Below are 17,500 nucleotides of genomic sequence, written 5' to 3' on the forward strand. Positions count from 1 at the left end.
ATGTCAATACTGAACGGGAAGGAAGACCCCACTGAACGAACGTGCGGGCTGTTCAGTATCCCCGCGGACCACGGCACGATACATCGGAGTCAGGTAAGCCATTTCCCCTTTACATCTACCTGAGTGCTGTCAGCTAACCCTGAGCTAATCTACCTGTGTCCGGCCTCGGCCCTGTGTGGGAACGAGCGCATTGACTATCAATGTACGCACATTGCTGTTGGGTCGTGACAGTATGTTTGATTGATTGATTGGACAGAAGAGAATTGAATTTGAGTAAAGAAAAGGCAGGGCCCTGTTGAACACATGCTGCATGTGATATAGTATGGTATTACTATGAGTTACTAGAATGAAGGCTTCCTGCCATAGGGTTCAAATTAAGTTGGATGAAATACTACTGAAATACCTTCAAGTATTTGAAGTGTTTGATTTAGCTTGCAAGCTCCAATGACCAGGCAATCTAAATTCAAACACAGCTCAAGATCAATCCGACTTACTTATGTATTTGACCAAAGTCTGGTATATATAAAAAGCTCATATATTGACTTTTTATATTCATATTCATTGCACGTATACTGACTTTATATTCATTTACTTATACTCACTGTAATACCGTATACTGTCCCACCATTCACTGTCCATACATTTATGGCTTTTGCACTATGCACTATTGCACTGGTTAGATGCATAGACTCTGTCAATGACAATAAAGTTATAATAAAGTTGAATCTGCCACTGATTGTCTCCTAAGACACCTGCTTTTCCCCTATACTATGCCTCCTAAGACTTCGACTGCCCCACTTGCTCCATTGTCTATTAGTGTCTAAAAAAAGTTATTTCTTTCTTTCTTCTTCTATCATGACGACAGCCAATGGCCCCTGGTCTGATCTAGATTACTCTTCCTGCTAGAACTGGTGGATTGATGATTCACTTGCTTAGTCAAATGTATTGATTGTAAGTCGCTTTGGAATAAGGCGTCTGCATGAACGCCAAAAATGTAAAAATGTCCAGTACCTGTCCAGGTAGGACCCGGCCCGACATGGGGATGATGGTGATCTCAGCGTTCTCTGGGGGGGCGAAGGCGAACAGCCTGGGGCCGACCGGGGCGCGGGGCTCCCAGCCCACACGGGGCGCGGGGGGGTGGGGGGACCGGCTCTGGCCGGCGGGGGGGTTGACCACGTGCAGCACGGCAGTGGAGCGGTCACCCACCGCCGTGGCCCCAAACTCCACGAGGGAGTGGGAGAGCTCCAACGCAGGGTGGACCCCCACCGCCCGGCACGTCAGAGGGAAGTCTCTGGGAATGAGATGAGGGGAGGGGAGGGGAGGTGAGGGGAGGGGGGGTGAGGGGAGGGGAGGTGAGGGGAGGTGAGGGGAGGGGAGGGGAGGGGAGGTGAGGTGAGGTGAGGTGAGGTGAGGTGAGATTAGATTAGATTCAACTTTATTGTCATAGCACAGAACACAAGTACTGGGTAGGGATGCTCCGATTTATCGGCCACCGATTTAAATCGGCCGATTTCACTCCAAATGACTCGATCGGTGATCGGCAAAAATGGCCGATCGCAAAAACCGATCTTTTTTTTTTTTTTTTTTCTTTTTTTTTTCTTCCTGGGGAAGACAGATAACTGAACAGAAAACATAGGAGGACGTAACAGTATGTAAACCATGAAGGCCACGTTTATGATGTCTTTTATACAGCCATATCGACTGACTTGGGCTTCAGGCCCTAACTGGGTGATAGGCCAGACCTTTACTATGCCATAAAAATGGGTCTGCGTTTGCTTGGTGCCTAATGGATCAAAACTTTTGTCTAAAAAGCAAAAAATATGTAGGCTATCCAGTCAGTAGGCCTACAGTTATGTATTTAAAAAAAAATCGGTATCGGTATCGGTATCGGTTGATCTTGAGGAAAAAAATCGGTGATCGGTATCGGCCCCAAAAATCCAGATCGGAGCATCCCTAGTACTGGGACAACAAAATGTAGTTTGGCATCTAACCAGTGCAAATAGTGTCATAGTGTCAAAAGACATGACATGTAGACAGTGCATGGTATTACAGTATGAGGTATTGCAGTGTGAGTATAAATAAATGAATATAAAAGGTGAATAATACATTAGATGAGTATCAATATGATATGTGCAGTTATTTTGCTGGTGGTGTTCTTCCTTGTTCTGCTCATTCCGGTTGGGGAATGGAGAGGTTTTTTGAATTACCTGTTAATCCCAGATCTGCAGTTGAGTAGAAAACTGTATTCTCCGGCCTTTTTGGCGCTAAAAATCAGATCCATCTCCAGCGTCTCTAGTGGGAGGAGCACGCCAAAGCCTTCGTTGGGCTGGACCTCCATAAACTAAGGGGAGAAGACATAGCGTAGTGGATTTAGGTCCTGACTGAATGAATGAAAACAGAAAACCAAACTAAGGCCAGATTCATGCTATTCAGGGCTCGTTTGGGGGAGAATAGAAAAGGCTTTAATAAACCACAAACAAGAGAGACAGATACAGTATCCCCTGGACAAGAGCATGGGCTAGGCCTTGGCACCCTCCCCCCCCAAAAAAACAAAACAGATTAGGCTGAACATGATGGCTATTTGCTTCAGTGGAGGTGGGTGGACAGTCTCGCAGAGAATTGAAAAGCCCTGTTAGAAGCACCTATGTTATAAAGCAGTTCTCAGAACACTGGGGTAAAATACTTTTTCTTTTCTTTTTTATATTGTAAAACACAATGTGTATTCAACAAGCTACCTGATTGAATAAACATAACAAATAAGTAAGTTAGTAAGTAAATGAATAAAAACATTTACATTTTGGGCATTTAGCAGGCACCTTATTCCAAAGCAACTTACAACAAATTACATTTGACTAAGTAAGTGAATCATCTATCCACTAGAAGAAGGAAGATTTATTTTTTATGACACAGGAGAAACAGTACAGGGGGATAGTAGATGTCTCATGAGAAACAGTACATGGGGGTAGTAGATGTCTCATGAGAAACAATACAGGGGGTATACATAATAAATAAGTACAGTATAAATAAATACAGTACCTGTGGTATTCCCACAAAGCCAAAGACCTGGGGCAGGAGGGACAGGTTAGTGAGACGGACGCTGGTCCTCACTGACTCGTAGACGGAGCAGCAGCCAAAGTCCACCTCTGTGCGGTCGAAGCGCAGGTCAGAGGAGGTGACGACCGCATGGACCATGAAAGGAATAGGCCGAACCTGAAGCCAAGGGACACTACAATGAGTAGTTGTACTATTAGTTGTGTTATTGCTTCATCTGTTAAGTAATTTCCAGTACGGTATGTTACTACATACTAATATACACTCACTTAGTTTATTAGGAACACATGTGCACCGTCCCATTCATTCAAGTGGTGTAATGGTGTGGGGAAAGTTTTCTTGGCACACGTTGGGCCCATTAACACCAACGTTAATACCAACACCGTACCAATATCACGGTGTAATCTGTAATTCAATCAAAAACAAAATGGGCACACTGCCACTTTTTTGGGGGGTAAACAGCTGAGGTATGGGGCTGGAGAAATGCAGCCACTCCCCAGCGTCGTAGTAGACAAAGCTATGGATGCATTCTGCATTCGGTCCATGTCGATGTGTTCAAGTGTCTCTGTTCTTCAGTAAGGAAGAATGGCAAGGGAAGAGCTTGGTGGCAGGACTGCTGTAAATAACGGTCAACGAGCCTGGGAGTTAATGCAGCGTTAGATCGCAAAAGCAACCGTAGGATCGGCGTAGGAGGCAAATTGAGTACGCGGTCGGTCCTCTGTGGCTCTGAAGTCGCTAGAGCATGGGCGCTAACGACGCTTAGGTTAGGGGTTCGATTCCCTGCTGGGACCATATATATCTACACAGAAAAATGTATGCACTCGCTGCAATGTAAGTTGCTTTGGATAAAAGCGTCCGCTAAACGGCATATCGTTAGAGGGACTGAAGGTTGCCTGCAGGGGCAGTTACGTGCTTGGCAGTGACCATCCGTCTCCGCCCTGTTTCCAGACGGCCACGTCCTTGGTGCTCACTCACCCGGCGTCCGCTTCGAACCACTGGAGACGACACGCATTAAGAGGACACCGTCGGTAGCATATGCTCCGTTCACGAAGAGACAAATGAAGAGGACGAGCTAACGAGTCCGAAACCGTCACTTGAGGCCGATCGCTCCCGAGGGCCGACCCACTAACCTTAACGAGCTGAACCCAGAGATCCGTCAGCTCGGAGGGGTGGGTGGGTGGGTGGGGGGGGAGTGGAATAACTGGCCCCGTGCCTGGGACAGTAAGGACAGTAAGCACCATGGGCACGCGTTAAAGAAGCTGAGCTGTCTCCCGCTCGGCCTAACGCCAGCCTGGGGCGTTCAGGAGCGGTGACACAACTGTGCGTTTTCACTCTGTCAAGTGTGGGGAAGATGAGTCCCGTGGGGGAGGAGGGGGGGGGGGGGGAGGCGTAAAGGAGTGCATCTGGCGACAGGGTGGGGCTAGCCTAGCGCATCCAGGCCTGGAGGGGAGTTGTGTGACCCGACGTTGAGACATTAGAACAAGTAGCGATGAGCGTTGTCTCGAGAACTGTCGTTCCTAACGTTGTGTTTCGGCGCCGTTGCTTCAGCAAACCATCTCTCACTCCAAAAGCATCTCTCACTCCCAAAGCATCTCTCACTCCCAAAGCATCTCTCACTCCCAAATCATCTCTCACTCCCAAAGCATCTCTCACTCCCAAAGCATCTCTCACTCCCAAAGCATCTCTCACTCCCAAAGCATCTCTCACTCCCAAAGCATCTCTCTCTCCCAAAGCATCTCTCACTCCCAAAGCATCTCTCACTCCCAAAGCATCTCTCACTCCCAAACCATCTCTCACTCCCAAAGCATCTCTCACTCCCAAAGCATCTCTCTCTCCCAAACCATCTCTCACTCCCAAAGCATCTCTCACTCCCAAAGCATCTCTCTCTCCCAAAGCATCTCTCACTCCCAAAGCATCTCTCACTCCCAAAGCATCTCTCACTCCCAAAGCATCTCTCACTCCCAAAGCATCTCTCACTCCCAAACCATCTCTCACTCCCAAACCATCTCTCTCTCCCAAAGCATCTCTCACTCCCAAAGCATCTCTCACTCCCAAAGCATCTCTCACTCCCAAACCATCTCTCACTCCCAAACCATCTCTCTCTCCCAAAGCATCTCTCTCTCCCAAAGCATCTCTCACTCCCAAACCATCTCTCACTCCCAAACCATCTCTCTCTCCCAAAGCATCTCTCACTCCCACCCCGCTGCTGTATTCTGATTCGCTGATTCGCAGATTCGCAACAACAACCCCCACCCCCCTCGACAGAACATTTTGATGGATATTATTATTATTATTATTATTTTTAGACGTGGTCCACCCACCACAGTCTCACAAAATCCTGTGGGAAACACTGGATCAGCTGCAGATCGATGGCCGTAATGACTCTCGACAAATCTCTCTTGTAACGACTTGTGGATGAAGTCGACGCCAAGTCCCTCCCCAATAGGGGACCCCGCTAATGACGTCAAATCTGCCCCTGAGTTCAAGCCTGCCCGGCACAGTGTTGGCCTGAGGGACAACAGATGCTCGACGCTCCACGACAGCACTATCCTGGTCAGAGCCAGTAGCTGTCAGGAGCCCTTGGCAGTTGCCGTACGCCACTGTGGACCCTGCGGAAACGGTCGGAAGTTTCCGTAGGGGCTGGAAATAGGAGTTCTAGGACCTTGACGTGGGCCGTGCATAACAGACCCGACCAAGCGACTCTTACAGAGCATCTGTCGTGTTTTTGTTTTAATGCGCCTCTGATATCAGAGTATCTTTGTCTTCTGTGACATAAGTCAAGGGCGCTTAGTGGTGTAGCACACAAATGCGCCTACCATATCATCGCAAGGTTCCCGGTTCGATTCTGACCCTCGACATATCCTGCAACATGTCATCCCTCCTCTGTCTCTCACCCATCCTTCCTGTCAATCTCTACTGTCTCTATCCTCCTCTCTCTCACCCATCCTTCCCGTCAATCTCTACTGTCTCTATCCTCCTCTCTCTTTCACCCATCCTTCCTGTCAATCTCTACTGTCTCTATTCTCCTCTCTCTCACCCATCCTTCCTGTCAATCTCTACTGTCTCTATCCTCCTCTCTCTCACCCATCCTTCCTGTCAGTCTCTACTGTCTCTATCCTCCTCTCTCACCCATCCTTCCTGTCAATCTCTACTGTCTCTATCCTCCTCTCTCTCTCCCCCATCCTTCCTGCCAATCTCTACTGTCTCTATCCTCCTCTCTCTCTCACCCATCCTTCCCGTCAATCTCTACTGTCTCTATCCTCCTCTCTCTTTCACCCATCCTTCCTGTCAATCTCTACTGTCTCTATCCTCCACTCTCTCACCCATCCTTCCTGTCAATCTCTACTGTCACTATCCTCCTCTCTCTCTCACCCATCCTTCCTGTCAATCTCTACCGTCTCTATCCTCCTCTCTCTACACCCATCCTTCCTGTCAATCTCTACTGTCTCTATCCCAATAAAAGCAGAAACACCCTAAAAAAACTAAAAGTTTCAAGTTGTTGTGAGCATTCCACGTAGCATTCCTGTGCACACGATAATGTCCTCCTCCTCTCCTGAGCCGTGTCTGAGCACGTCGAGGCAGATGACCTTGTTTATCGTATCGTGCTCACCGCACCGCCAGTTTCCTGGCCAGAGTGGGCCTGGCAGCCAGAGAGGGGGGTGATGGGAAGGGGCCAGGGCTCAGCGGCTCAGGGCCCAGGGCACAGCTTTAGGGCTCTGCAGGATCCTGGCCTGATTCAGGCTCTGGAAGAGACCTGCTTCCTCCAAGTCTTTTCCTTGGCCTGGTGTAGATAGATATGGGTAGGGTTTTTGGGGGGGAAGTGGGGATTTGGGTGGGGGCCGGGGGCCGGGGGGAGGCAATGGTGATGATTTTGACTGAGGTTATACATGACCGGCGCTGGTCATGAGAAAGCCGAGTTTGTTGATATTTGCAGTGTCTTTGAGTGACTCAGCAATCCTGATGTAATTACAGAATACTTGGAACACTTGGAACTATAACTTCAGTTTCACAAAACATTTGAGTTGATGATTTTAATTTTAGCCCTTTCATATCGAGACACAGGTTGGTATTTGTTGAAGTGGTGTATTCAGAATAACCTCTAACATTCCTGGATAATCACGTGTCAGTGACAGAGAAACTGTCAGAATTTCAACTGCAGATTTACTGTACGATGTGTATCTCCCATAATTAGCTGCACGATTCCTTGCCTAAAAACCCTAAAAAATGCCTAGGCTTTAGCTTAGCGGGCTACGGTGCATGTCATCAATGTCATCAATGCAGGAGACCAGGGTTCAAATCCCTGTCAGTCACACATATGGAAATGAATGACTAATTTGTGAGATTTAATCTGTTATCGAGGCCTCTTACTGCACATAACACGAAAAGACACACAAAGATTTCCTAATTATATTGCGGAGACCTTTTCAGTGAAACAACATGGACCATAACCTTTACGCCTGGCTCATTAGCACCCATGGAACAGCCAGGCCTTGGGGTGGGAGATACATTTATCTTGCAAACCATTAAAATGGGTTTCTAGCCTTCAATGCCTCTGCCTTGGACAGGGACCTGCAGGAAGTTAGCCACTAATTGAACAAGAGCACCACCACACCGCCTTGAGAAGGGCTGTTGCACGACGCTTCATACTTTGTATAGAAATGTCTATTGGTCTATGGTTATTTTCTTTATTTTGTATTTGTATCTATTTTATTTTAGACTCATCATTCAATTGTCACTTACTGTGTTTATCTATCTCTCTATCTATCTACTGTATCTATGTATCTATGTATCTATCTATCTATCTATCTATCTACTGTATCTATGTATCTATATATATATATATATATATATCTATCTATCTATCTACTGTATCTATGTATCTATATATCTATGTATCTATATATCTATCTACTGTATCTATCTATCTATGTATCTGTCTGTCTGTCTGTCTGTCTGTCTGTCTGTCTGTCTGTCTGTCTGTCTGTCTGTCTTTCTATCTTCATATCGTAGACAGTGTACACTGTTTCTGTGGGGCTAATTGGTGCTACAAACCTGATCAGCAACTTGCAGTGTCAACGGGACTTCCAGAACGCCCGTCTCGCTGTCAAAACAGAATGTGGCATCCTGGGACAGGGAGCGTCTAGGGGACAGCAGGAGAGACGGGTGGAAGGACACAAGATGATCACTGCAGCTCAGAGGAGTTCAGCCGCCCCACAGCAGTCACATAATAATAATAATCATCATCATAATAATAATAATCATAATAATAATTCATTGTATTTATATAGCGCTTTTCCAGGGCTCAAAGACGCTGACAAAATGGGAAAAACAGAAAAACACAGAAGCAACAAGTAACAGATAACATGAGCACATAGAACACAGAGTTAACGAACAGGCACAGGGAAAAATTAACACAGCAATGTCCAAGGGGGGGGAGGAGGGGGGGTGGCAGGGTTAGGGGAGATTATTAGGGGTAGGGAAGGTTGTATGCATGGGACAACAGGTAGGTTTTGATGTGCATTCTAATGCATGCTCCTGATATTGCATGCCAGTCCCAAGCCTTTTGTGTAGCAGCTGGTGAAACCGGGAACAAGTCGGCCAACAATCCAAATGTTCAGTCTTTTATTCAGAAACATTTGACGTTGTTAGGGTTAGGGTTAGTCAAGGAAAAATATTGCAATGCAATGGACTCGGTGAGTAATCCCTACCACTACCTAGTTAGCGTAGAGTAGTGGGGATTACTCACCGAATCCATTGCATTGCAATGGTTTGCCTTGACTAGTGAGTGTGTCATTGATTATCTACAATGTTGACATTTATTTACCTTTTTTGGAATAAAAGTCAGAACATTTTGATTGGTTGCCGACTTGTTCCCGTTTTCACCAGCTGGCAGTCCCAAGCCTTTTGCGTGTATATCAGAAGTGGGACTGGAGATTAAACATCCCCTGAACAACTCAGCGGAGGAGAGATAGAGGGGAGCACAATGAAAACCTTCAGTGTTTCACTTCAAATTCCCCCCTCCCACACACACACACACACACCACACACACCACACACCACACCACACCACACGCACGCACGCACGGACACACACCACACCACACCCACCCACGCACGCACGCACGCACGCACTCACACACCACACCACACCACACACACACACACACACACAAACCGAACAAACGTAGTTAGATCAGTAGGATCACCAGAGAAGGCGAGAGAGCGCGCCTCCACACTACCGTAGGCTGTAGCCATGGTGATGTTAGGGCGTAAGTACGACTCAAAGAGGCCTCGCAGTCATGCACAAGCTTATGTAAAACACTCGCTATCAATACGCCAGATGGAGGGAGAGCGTCTCTCGTGAGAAACCCACATTTCTCTCTCTAACCAAGACTCGAGGAGCATGAAAACAACGGTCAGAAGTCAATCGACTGTGGATCCCGAACGCACAAACCCATCCCACTCCTACTCTCTCTTTCTCTCCCTCCCTCTCTCTCTCTCTCTCTCTTCCTCTTCCTCTCTCTCTCTGTTTGGTAATGCTGGGTGAAGGCGTGAGTGCTAATACTACACATGTCAAAAGCTCTGGATCTGACGCCTGCTTTGCACAAATCTCTGTCAGAGATTCAGAGGAAAAGGCATGCTCCCCCCCCCCCACATGTAGACAAGTCACATTGAGTGTAGGTCGAAATTAACTCTATCCCACAATGCAGGAGGTAGTGTGACTGTGTGTGTGTGTGTGTGTGTGTGTGTGTGTGTGTGTGTGTGTGTGTGAAAGAGACAGAGAGAGAGAGGGGGAGAAGGTGAGAGAGAGAGAGAGAGAGAGTGTACACAAGTGCATTTGTGTGTGTGTGTGTGTGTGTAAGTGTGTGTGTCTGTGTGTGTCTGTGCGTGGGGAAAAGCTCGACCAATCACCACCAAGGATGTATTTAAGGAATCACTCTTGTTTCTCTGTTAATAGAGTCTCTGCAGGAGGGTCACTCTTGAATTAGCTTGGCAGGGCTGAGTGGAAAAGCCTGGCGGGACATCACTGGCCCATATGCTCGGGGTGGGGGGGGGGTGGGGTGGGGGGATGGGGATCGGGGATCTTCAGATGGATGAGGCATCAAGTCTTTCCACATCCCGCACTCCTACCTCATGCCATTCTCTGGAACCGAAATGATGCAAACATCCCAAAACTCCCCAAATCTCCCCCATAGGCCTAGGCCTTATGTCTCTGTTTTCTTAGGTGTTCGTCTACAGTGGGATGGCTATAAACCACAAAGCGAAGTGAGTTGGACTGATGATCAGAAGGTGGTGAGTTCATTTCCCACCCGGGAACACCATCGTTAGTGTGCCCTTGAGAAAGGCACTTAGCCGTAAGTGACTCCAAGGAGACTGTCCCTGTAATCTCTGATTGGGGGGGGGGGGGGCTGTGGCTCAGGAGGTAGAGCCGGGCGGCGTCTAATGATCGCAAGGTCGGCGGTTCGGCTGTTTCATCCCCGGCTGGCCACGTGTCGAGGTGTCCTCGGGCAAGACACTGAACCCCATATTGCTCCCAAATGAGCGGACTGGCGCCTTGCATGGTAGCTTGCCGCCATTAGTGTGTGAATGTGTGTGTGAACAAGGCGCTACATAAGTGCAGACCATTCATTGTAAGTCACTTTGGGTAAAAGTGTCTGCTAAATGGTATACATGTAAATGTAAACAAAGCCATGCTAAGGAATGGAGCCCAGTGGTTTTTTATTATTATTATTATTATTATTATTAGCCCAGATACAGTTATGTTTGACTGGTGTCCTCACAAGACACCAGTCTTGTAAACCTCTGTTTGGCAGTTAAGATGACAGTTAAGATGGCATTTCATCTACATCTGGGGCAGAAGAAAGTGGCAGAAGAAAAAATCCCTTACGAGTCATTTCCGTGTCATTTCCACGTCACCCCTGAGATTTCGAAGAAGCAGTAATCTGCGAAGTACCCGTAATCCTGACACTGCGAGGCTCAGCGGACTAACTTCCCAGGGAGGGAGAATTAAGTTGTTACCTCAGCAGAAAACACATGATTCCCTCACCTACGGTAAGGACGGTTAGTTATTTATTTTGGTGGTACACCAGAGAGAAGGCCGGATGGTATATTTGAGAAATACATCCGTACTCAATATGGACTCAACTCTGTTTAGCATTCACTTCCATGTCAAAACAGTCATTATGGAGGGGGGGGATTACAAACCAGATTAAAAGGATTTAGGGATTATTACTCATCACATTTGGGAAAGGGAGGAAAAAAAAACACTCTTTTGACTTTGTCTTGTTTACGTCCCCAAATATATACTTGACCAGACATGCTTCTGTTTCTCCCCCCTGCAGCTCGGGCAGAGTAACAGAGACAGCCGGAAGAGGAACAGCCGTGGAAGAAGCCGTGCGTGGAGAGAGAGAGAGCACCAGTGCTGTTGGAATATAATCTGCTGTAAATCGGGGCTAAAATCACGAATAATCTCCCTTTTAACCAGCTTGAGCTGACTGCTTGACCGGAAGAGCCCAGCCTCATCCCCCCACTCTTTTCAGATTAGACCCTGAAACCCATTTATGATCCAGTACCCCATTCAATCAAATCCGGTATCCAGTTTCACTGGGGGGGTAAGACAAAAACAACAACAACAACAACAACAACAACAAAAACAATACTTTTCTAGCACTGACCCTATCTGAATTGCTGTACAATTGAGTTTTCACGAAACAACAAGTAAGAAATAAAAATAGGACCTTCCTCCTAAAAAAAACGTGGAGGATTATAAACCGTCTGGGTAGCCTGCGGGTGATGCTTCAGTGGTGTTTCAGGAGCGTACACACATTTACACTCCACGTAGCCCCCGTGGAGGGGAGGCAGAAATAAGCACCCATCTTGAAGAACAAGAAATGTGAGAAGTGACTCATCTAGGAGAGGCAGATTAAACCGAGCTGGCCGGCGGCGTGCGTGGTGAGGATTTGGGCATCCTACAACAGCTTCTCCACACGACGCGGGAGGACTTGGAGCTGCCAGTTTGCATGACACACCGTCGTCACGTGGCGGCTCAGGACCAGAAAGAAGTACCACGTAAAAAAAAAGAAGCATGAACAAATGGACCAAAACAAAAACGTGGGTTATGGTAATAGTGGGTTCGGTAAGCCAGCAAATTAGAATATGTATGACAGGCTTTTGTTTTCATCCGACGTATGTTTGCTGGTAAACACCGGATCATGTCATATATAAAGTGATATATGTCTCACTTTTTTCTTCTTTTTCAGAGGGATTTTCCTGTCTGTGTAAGGATCTCTTAGGGAGCTTAAAGCGTGAGCAGGCCGTGTTGCATAGAGACCCAGGGGAACGGGGGGGGGGGGCTATGTGTCTGTCTGCTGTTACGTAAGCAGCACTCGGGTGGATACAGTACATAGTGTGAAGCAGGGTCTCCTGGGATGGAGGGATGGAGGGCAGAAAAAGGAGGAGGGAGAGTAGAGAGAAGAGGGAGTAGTAGAGAATAGAGAGAGAGAGAGAGAGGGAGGGAGAGAGAGAGGGAGGGGGAGGAGAAGGGGTGGTACAATAGTAGTGGTAGTGGTATGATGTATGATGCTAGGACGCTAGCAGCAGTAATACTCAACTCTTAATCCTCATTTTAAAACCGCTCCCTGATTCACTAAGGCAGATTACTGCCATTTTCCCACTTCCGGGTTAGGGTTAGGTCAATGTGCCCCGGACCACAAATCTCCTCAGCTATCAATATGCTCTGGCTGCCAAACTCTTGAGGATAAAAAAAAAAGAAAAGAAGGTAGGCGGGATAAACCAGCGCCCACCCTCCTCCTCGACTCCTCGTGCTGACGGCAAACAGTACGCCTCTCACACTCACCCCAGAGGTCCTCTACCCTGGTCCCCTGGCGGCGTTAACAAACTGCGTTTCAACTCAGCCTAGCCGTCCTAAAATAGCCCCATCGACCATCCTCCTCGCGGCGAAATTACCATGTCCTTCAAAGTCATTAAAAACCATTATCAGAAGAAAGGCCTCCTTCAATCACGCCACTCCATTTCTCTGTTGGGGGAGGAAGCGGGATTTGCGATGCGCTGGACAAAATAGTGAAGGAGAGACGGTGGAGGATAATGTTTCATAATAATAGCTGGCTGTTGAGGGACTTATGGCCGTTAAGAAATTGCAGTATTGACGTGGCAGGTGTTCCCTAGGTCTTTCCTGCCCTCAGTGGTATTAACATTGTTATGGGGGGGATCGATTCATATAGACCTACTGTGTTTATGTTACCTGGGGGTCCTCTGAGGCTCAGTGGGTAGAGCATTGTGCTAACAACGCTTAGGTTGTGGGTTCCATTACCGCTGGGACCATATATATATATATATATCAGTGGAGGGCGGCTGATGACTTCCAGAATTGAGGAGGCCAATTTTTTTTCCGCTTGCTCGCTTCACTCGCGATGGAATGTTCCCTGTTCTTCTTATCTGTCTTTGTTAAAAATTATTAATTTGTGTTTGGCGGTACTGAAGGGATTGGGACACTCTCAGGATGGTGGATGAAGCAGCTTTTATTGCCTGCACAATGGGTCATCAAATAAACAAAACAATTGGCATGAATCTCTGGTCCGCCTGCAGCAGCTATTGTCCCTTCTGCTCAGGCTCACAACATTCACCACAACATACTACATACAATCAATGACATGTCAAAAGCACTCAAACACTATGTCAATCAGACACACAACATACAATTCAGAACAATACTTCATCCATTTCTAATATTTATCCTGCAGAACAGCACTCATACGCGTGTGGCGGAAAAAGGTACTACACGGAGGCCAGGCCTCCTGTGTCCACCCATTTTCAGTGATTTGGCCAATCACATATTGCCATGAAAAAAATTGCATTACATTGACTTCTATGAGAAACCACTTTCCGACAGGAGGCCTGGCCTCCGTGTAGTACCTTTTTCCGCCACACGCGTGTATGAGTGCTGTTCTGCAGGATAAATATTAGAAATGGATGAAGTATTGTTCTGAATTGTATGTTGTGTGTCTGATAAAAAATATAATTATTGCTTTTTAAAATCTCTCTCTCTTCTCTCAAATTATTGGGGAGGCCAGGCCTCCTCCACCTCTATGGAGGAGCCTCCACTGATATATATATATACAGTATGTATGCACTCACTGCAATGTATAAGTCGCTTTGGATAAAAGCACCAGCTAAATGGCATATATACAGTATATGATAGGGCCTTTTTAGCCGCAGCCCCGTCCCTCTGGAACACCCTCCCCAACCACATCAGACAGCCTGACAGCCTGCCAACAACATTCAAACAGGCCCTCAAAACTCTTCAAGCTTGCCTTCACTAGTTAACCCTCTCCCCCTTCCCATGTGTCCCCAGCACCACCTTAATTATACTTTCTTTCATTTATTTTCTTAGGTCTTTTCACTGTGTAAAGCGTCTTTGAGTCTCTAGAAAAGCGCTATATAAGTCTGATGTATTATTTATTATTATTATTATTATTATTATTATTATTATTATTATTATTATTATTATTATGTATATACATTAAACTGTATTGTCATCGCAGAGTACAAGTACAATACAACAAGATGCAGTTTAGCATCCAACCAGAAGTGCAAATAGTGATATAAGGGCATGATATAAATAGAACAAGAGGTAGTGATAGGTAACTATGTAATATACAGTATGTATATCAGTAGTGCAACGGTTATAGAGTGACCACATTAGCCAGGGATGAGCTATATATGAGCTGATGATTACCTGGGCAGGAACTTGAGCTGTGCGTTGAAGCTGGACCGGGCCTGGATGAAGCCCGTCTTAGGCAGGACCTCCATGTGGTTCCTCAGCTCCGGACTCACCTGGAACGTCAGCTGCAGAGCCGTGCTAGCTCTGCAACACAGAACACACTGTTCGGTTAGCGTTGGGCTACACATGAATAGAGAGACCGACAGTATGCACAGAAATTAGGGGATCTGTACATAGGACAACTGAAAATCTAGTAGTGCTTGAATAAGTCTACTAAACAACAAGGTATCCCCTACTGACAGCAAATATGCCTTCAACTAAAGATGACACTAATACACTGTGATTTAATGTATTCATTTTAACTCGCTAAGCCCAAGAAAATCAGCACACTTGAAGGTGAGTAGTACACAGACTACTGGGTGCACAGTCAGGGTACAGTACACCACGGCCCTCCAGAGACGTCTCCCCATAACAGAGAGGTGTTTGAGAGGGACGCGGAAAAGGTGGCTGTGTGATTGTGTGAGCGACACGAACCGAAATTGCCTCGTACGACGACCGTACTGTACACCGAGTCCTCGACGTTGAGGTGACCCAGTTTCCAGAGGAATTCAACAGATGGTTTGTGCCCGTGGCGAGGAGCGAGGAGGAGCCTGCTTTTGCTGGTGGTGACAGAAACCTCCACCCTGGGAATTCTTTACCCTCACACGTCCGGCTAGCACACACACACATGCACACACACACACACACACACACACTCACGCACACGCACACACACATACACACACACGCACAAACTCTTCGCTCTCAAAGACTCAGTGTGACTTACACGCTTTGGAACTACTCTTTGTGTGTGTGTGTGTGTGTGTGTGTTGTGTGTGTGTACTTTCTTTCCCCCCCCCCCCCAATCATGTCCATGTTCTTCTTCAAGGATAGAGAGGTGAGACCAGTCAGTGGTGGAATAATTGAGCCCTTGGCGAAATTGCCTGACGGTGACAAAAGAGAGAGAGAGAGCGCTCCGCCATTTTCCAAACGCTTAAATTAGGTGACCCACTTTGAATAGCGGGGGTCAAACAGATGGTTTCCCTCCTCGAGGCAAGGACACGTAGGACCTCCAGGGGATGTCGACTGGATATCTCGGCACGAGCCAAATTACAACCTTCAAAACAGCTCTCGGAGGGATTCAGAGACCCATAATCAATTAGGGCGATTAGAGATTTTAATTGGGTAGGAAGGTCTGTTGAACTCATCATTTTGTGGGTAAAAGCCTGCCCAGCTACAGGGTGTGTCTGTCGGTTCTCCTGCAGAGCTCTGGTGCTCTGGTCCTCTAGTCAAGAGAGCACAATAATATTATATATTATTTTTTCTGGTCTGTCCAGCTATGGAAGGTGGTTCATGGTGGCTCAGTTGGCATAGCATGGTGCTAACAATACTTAGATTGTGGCTTCGATTCCCGCTGGGACTCATATATACCGATAAATGTATGAAATATATTATTATTATTACATTACGGTGCTTTCCAGAGTTTAGGCTTTTAACTTACATCCACTTCTATAGGATTAATGATTTTGTGGATACGATTTACTGGGCATCGCAAGACTTGATAAGGTTGAAATCTGATACTCTTGAGAAGTTATCTTTAGTGATATAACGATGATTATACCTATTATGCTTACACACCCAATACTATGACCTGACAGGATGACCTGAAAACGAACACTTTACCCGGCTGCCCTCGAAAAGGCGGTTCAGGACCATGGCCGCAAGGACAAACAGACTGAAGAACAGCTTCTACCCCAGGGCCGTCCAGGCCCTGAACACAGCAAAGACCTAGGTTCTGGGCCCTGGACAGTCTGGACGGATTGATGGCAGCTGCTGGACTGACAAAATCAGGTGTAGTGCTGAGGCACAAATATGTACATTTCAAGCCTGCAAACTGCGACACTTTAAATAAATGTGCAATAACACTATGTGCAATATGACAACCCTAGTCGTCTATCTGTACAGTATAGTATAGTGGATAGTGTACATAGCCTTTATTTATGTAAACCAGCTCCTTCCCTTCTTGTGTTTTTTTAAAGTGTTTTTTTTAAAGTTTTTTTTCTTTCCTAACACCAGGGGAGCCACCCCTCCTAAATTTCGTTGTTTGGTACCTGTACTGTAGCAATGACAATAAAGACCATTCATTCATTCATTCATTCATTCATACTAGAAGTAGCGCTATGCCCATATATCGGTTAAGACTAATGTACACTGTATAGTGATTGTTGTTACCGTGTCCTGTTGACTGGTTTGGTAGGTTTAGCATACAGCAGTTAGATTGCTGACATGTAGGTCCAGATGGTACACTTTGGTTAAGCCACATGTAGCCCAAGGCATGATGGGATACTGTCTACAGAGGGGACTCTGGGTAATTACCCCCTCCAACCCAGAAATACCTCCTAGCATTGTTAAAAAGATAACTCGTATCGTATATTGGACCATATGAGAAATGCTTATGTCTCTCTTTCCTCTTTCCCTCTCTGAAGACTTTATCTTTCCCATCATGGTCTATTTCAAGAATTCAGCAGCTTGGATTGAGAACGGGGCGATGGAGGGGACAACATTCTAGTTTGTTGTGGGGAAAGAAAGAGCTCCGAAAACAAAATACATCAATCAACTCAGCCTTGTTCCTCAGGGAAGGAGCACGGTTGCGCTAAGAAGAGGTGTTGT

At 46.6% G+C, this 17,500-nt stretch overlaps 1 protein-coding gene across 1 annotated transcript in view; it reads right to left on the reverse strand.

The window, feature by feature from the left end:
- The window catches only part of cfap74 (cilia and flagella associated protein 74), a gene marked incomplete at both ends in the record, with an annotated part of 57,933 nt that overhangs the window by 15,289 nt on the left and 25,144 nt on the right, over window positions 1-17,500 (reverse strand). Inside the window, 5 exons of the mRNA XM_080533523.1 lie at window positions 1,012-1,291; window positions 2,208-2,341; window positions 3,037-3,210; window positions 8,104-8,191; window positions 14,807-14,935. Of these exons, the coding sequence (XP_080389649.1) occupies window positions 1,012-1,291; window positions 2,208-2,341; window positions 3,037-3,210; window positions 8,104-8,191; window positions 14,807-14,935 (805 nt within the window). The remainder of the gene's footprint in view (window positions 1-1,011; window positions 1,292-2,207; window positions 2,342-3,036; window positions 3,211-8,103; window positions 8,192-14,806; window positions 14,936-17,500) is intronic.

The sequence above is a fragment of the Nansenia antarctica genome (genome assembly GCF_963989245.1).
Source record: "Nansenia antarctica genome assembly, chromosome: 6".
Lineage (NCBI taxonomy): Eukaryota > Metazoa > Chordata > Actinopteri > Argentiniformes > Microstomatidae > Nansenia > Nansenia antarctica.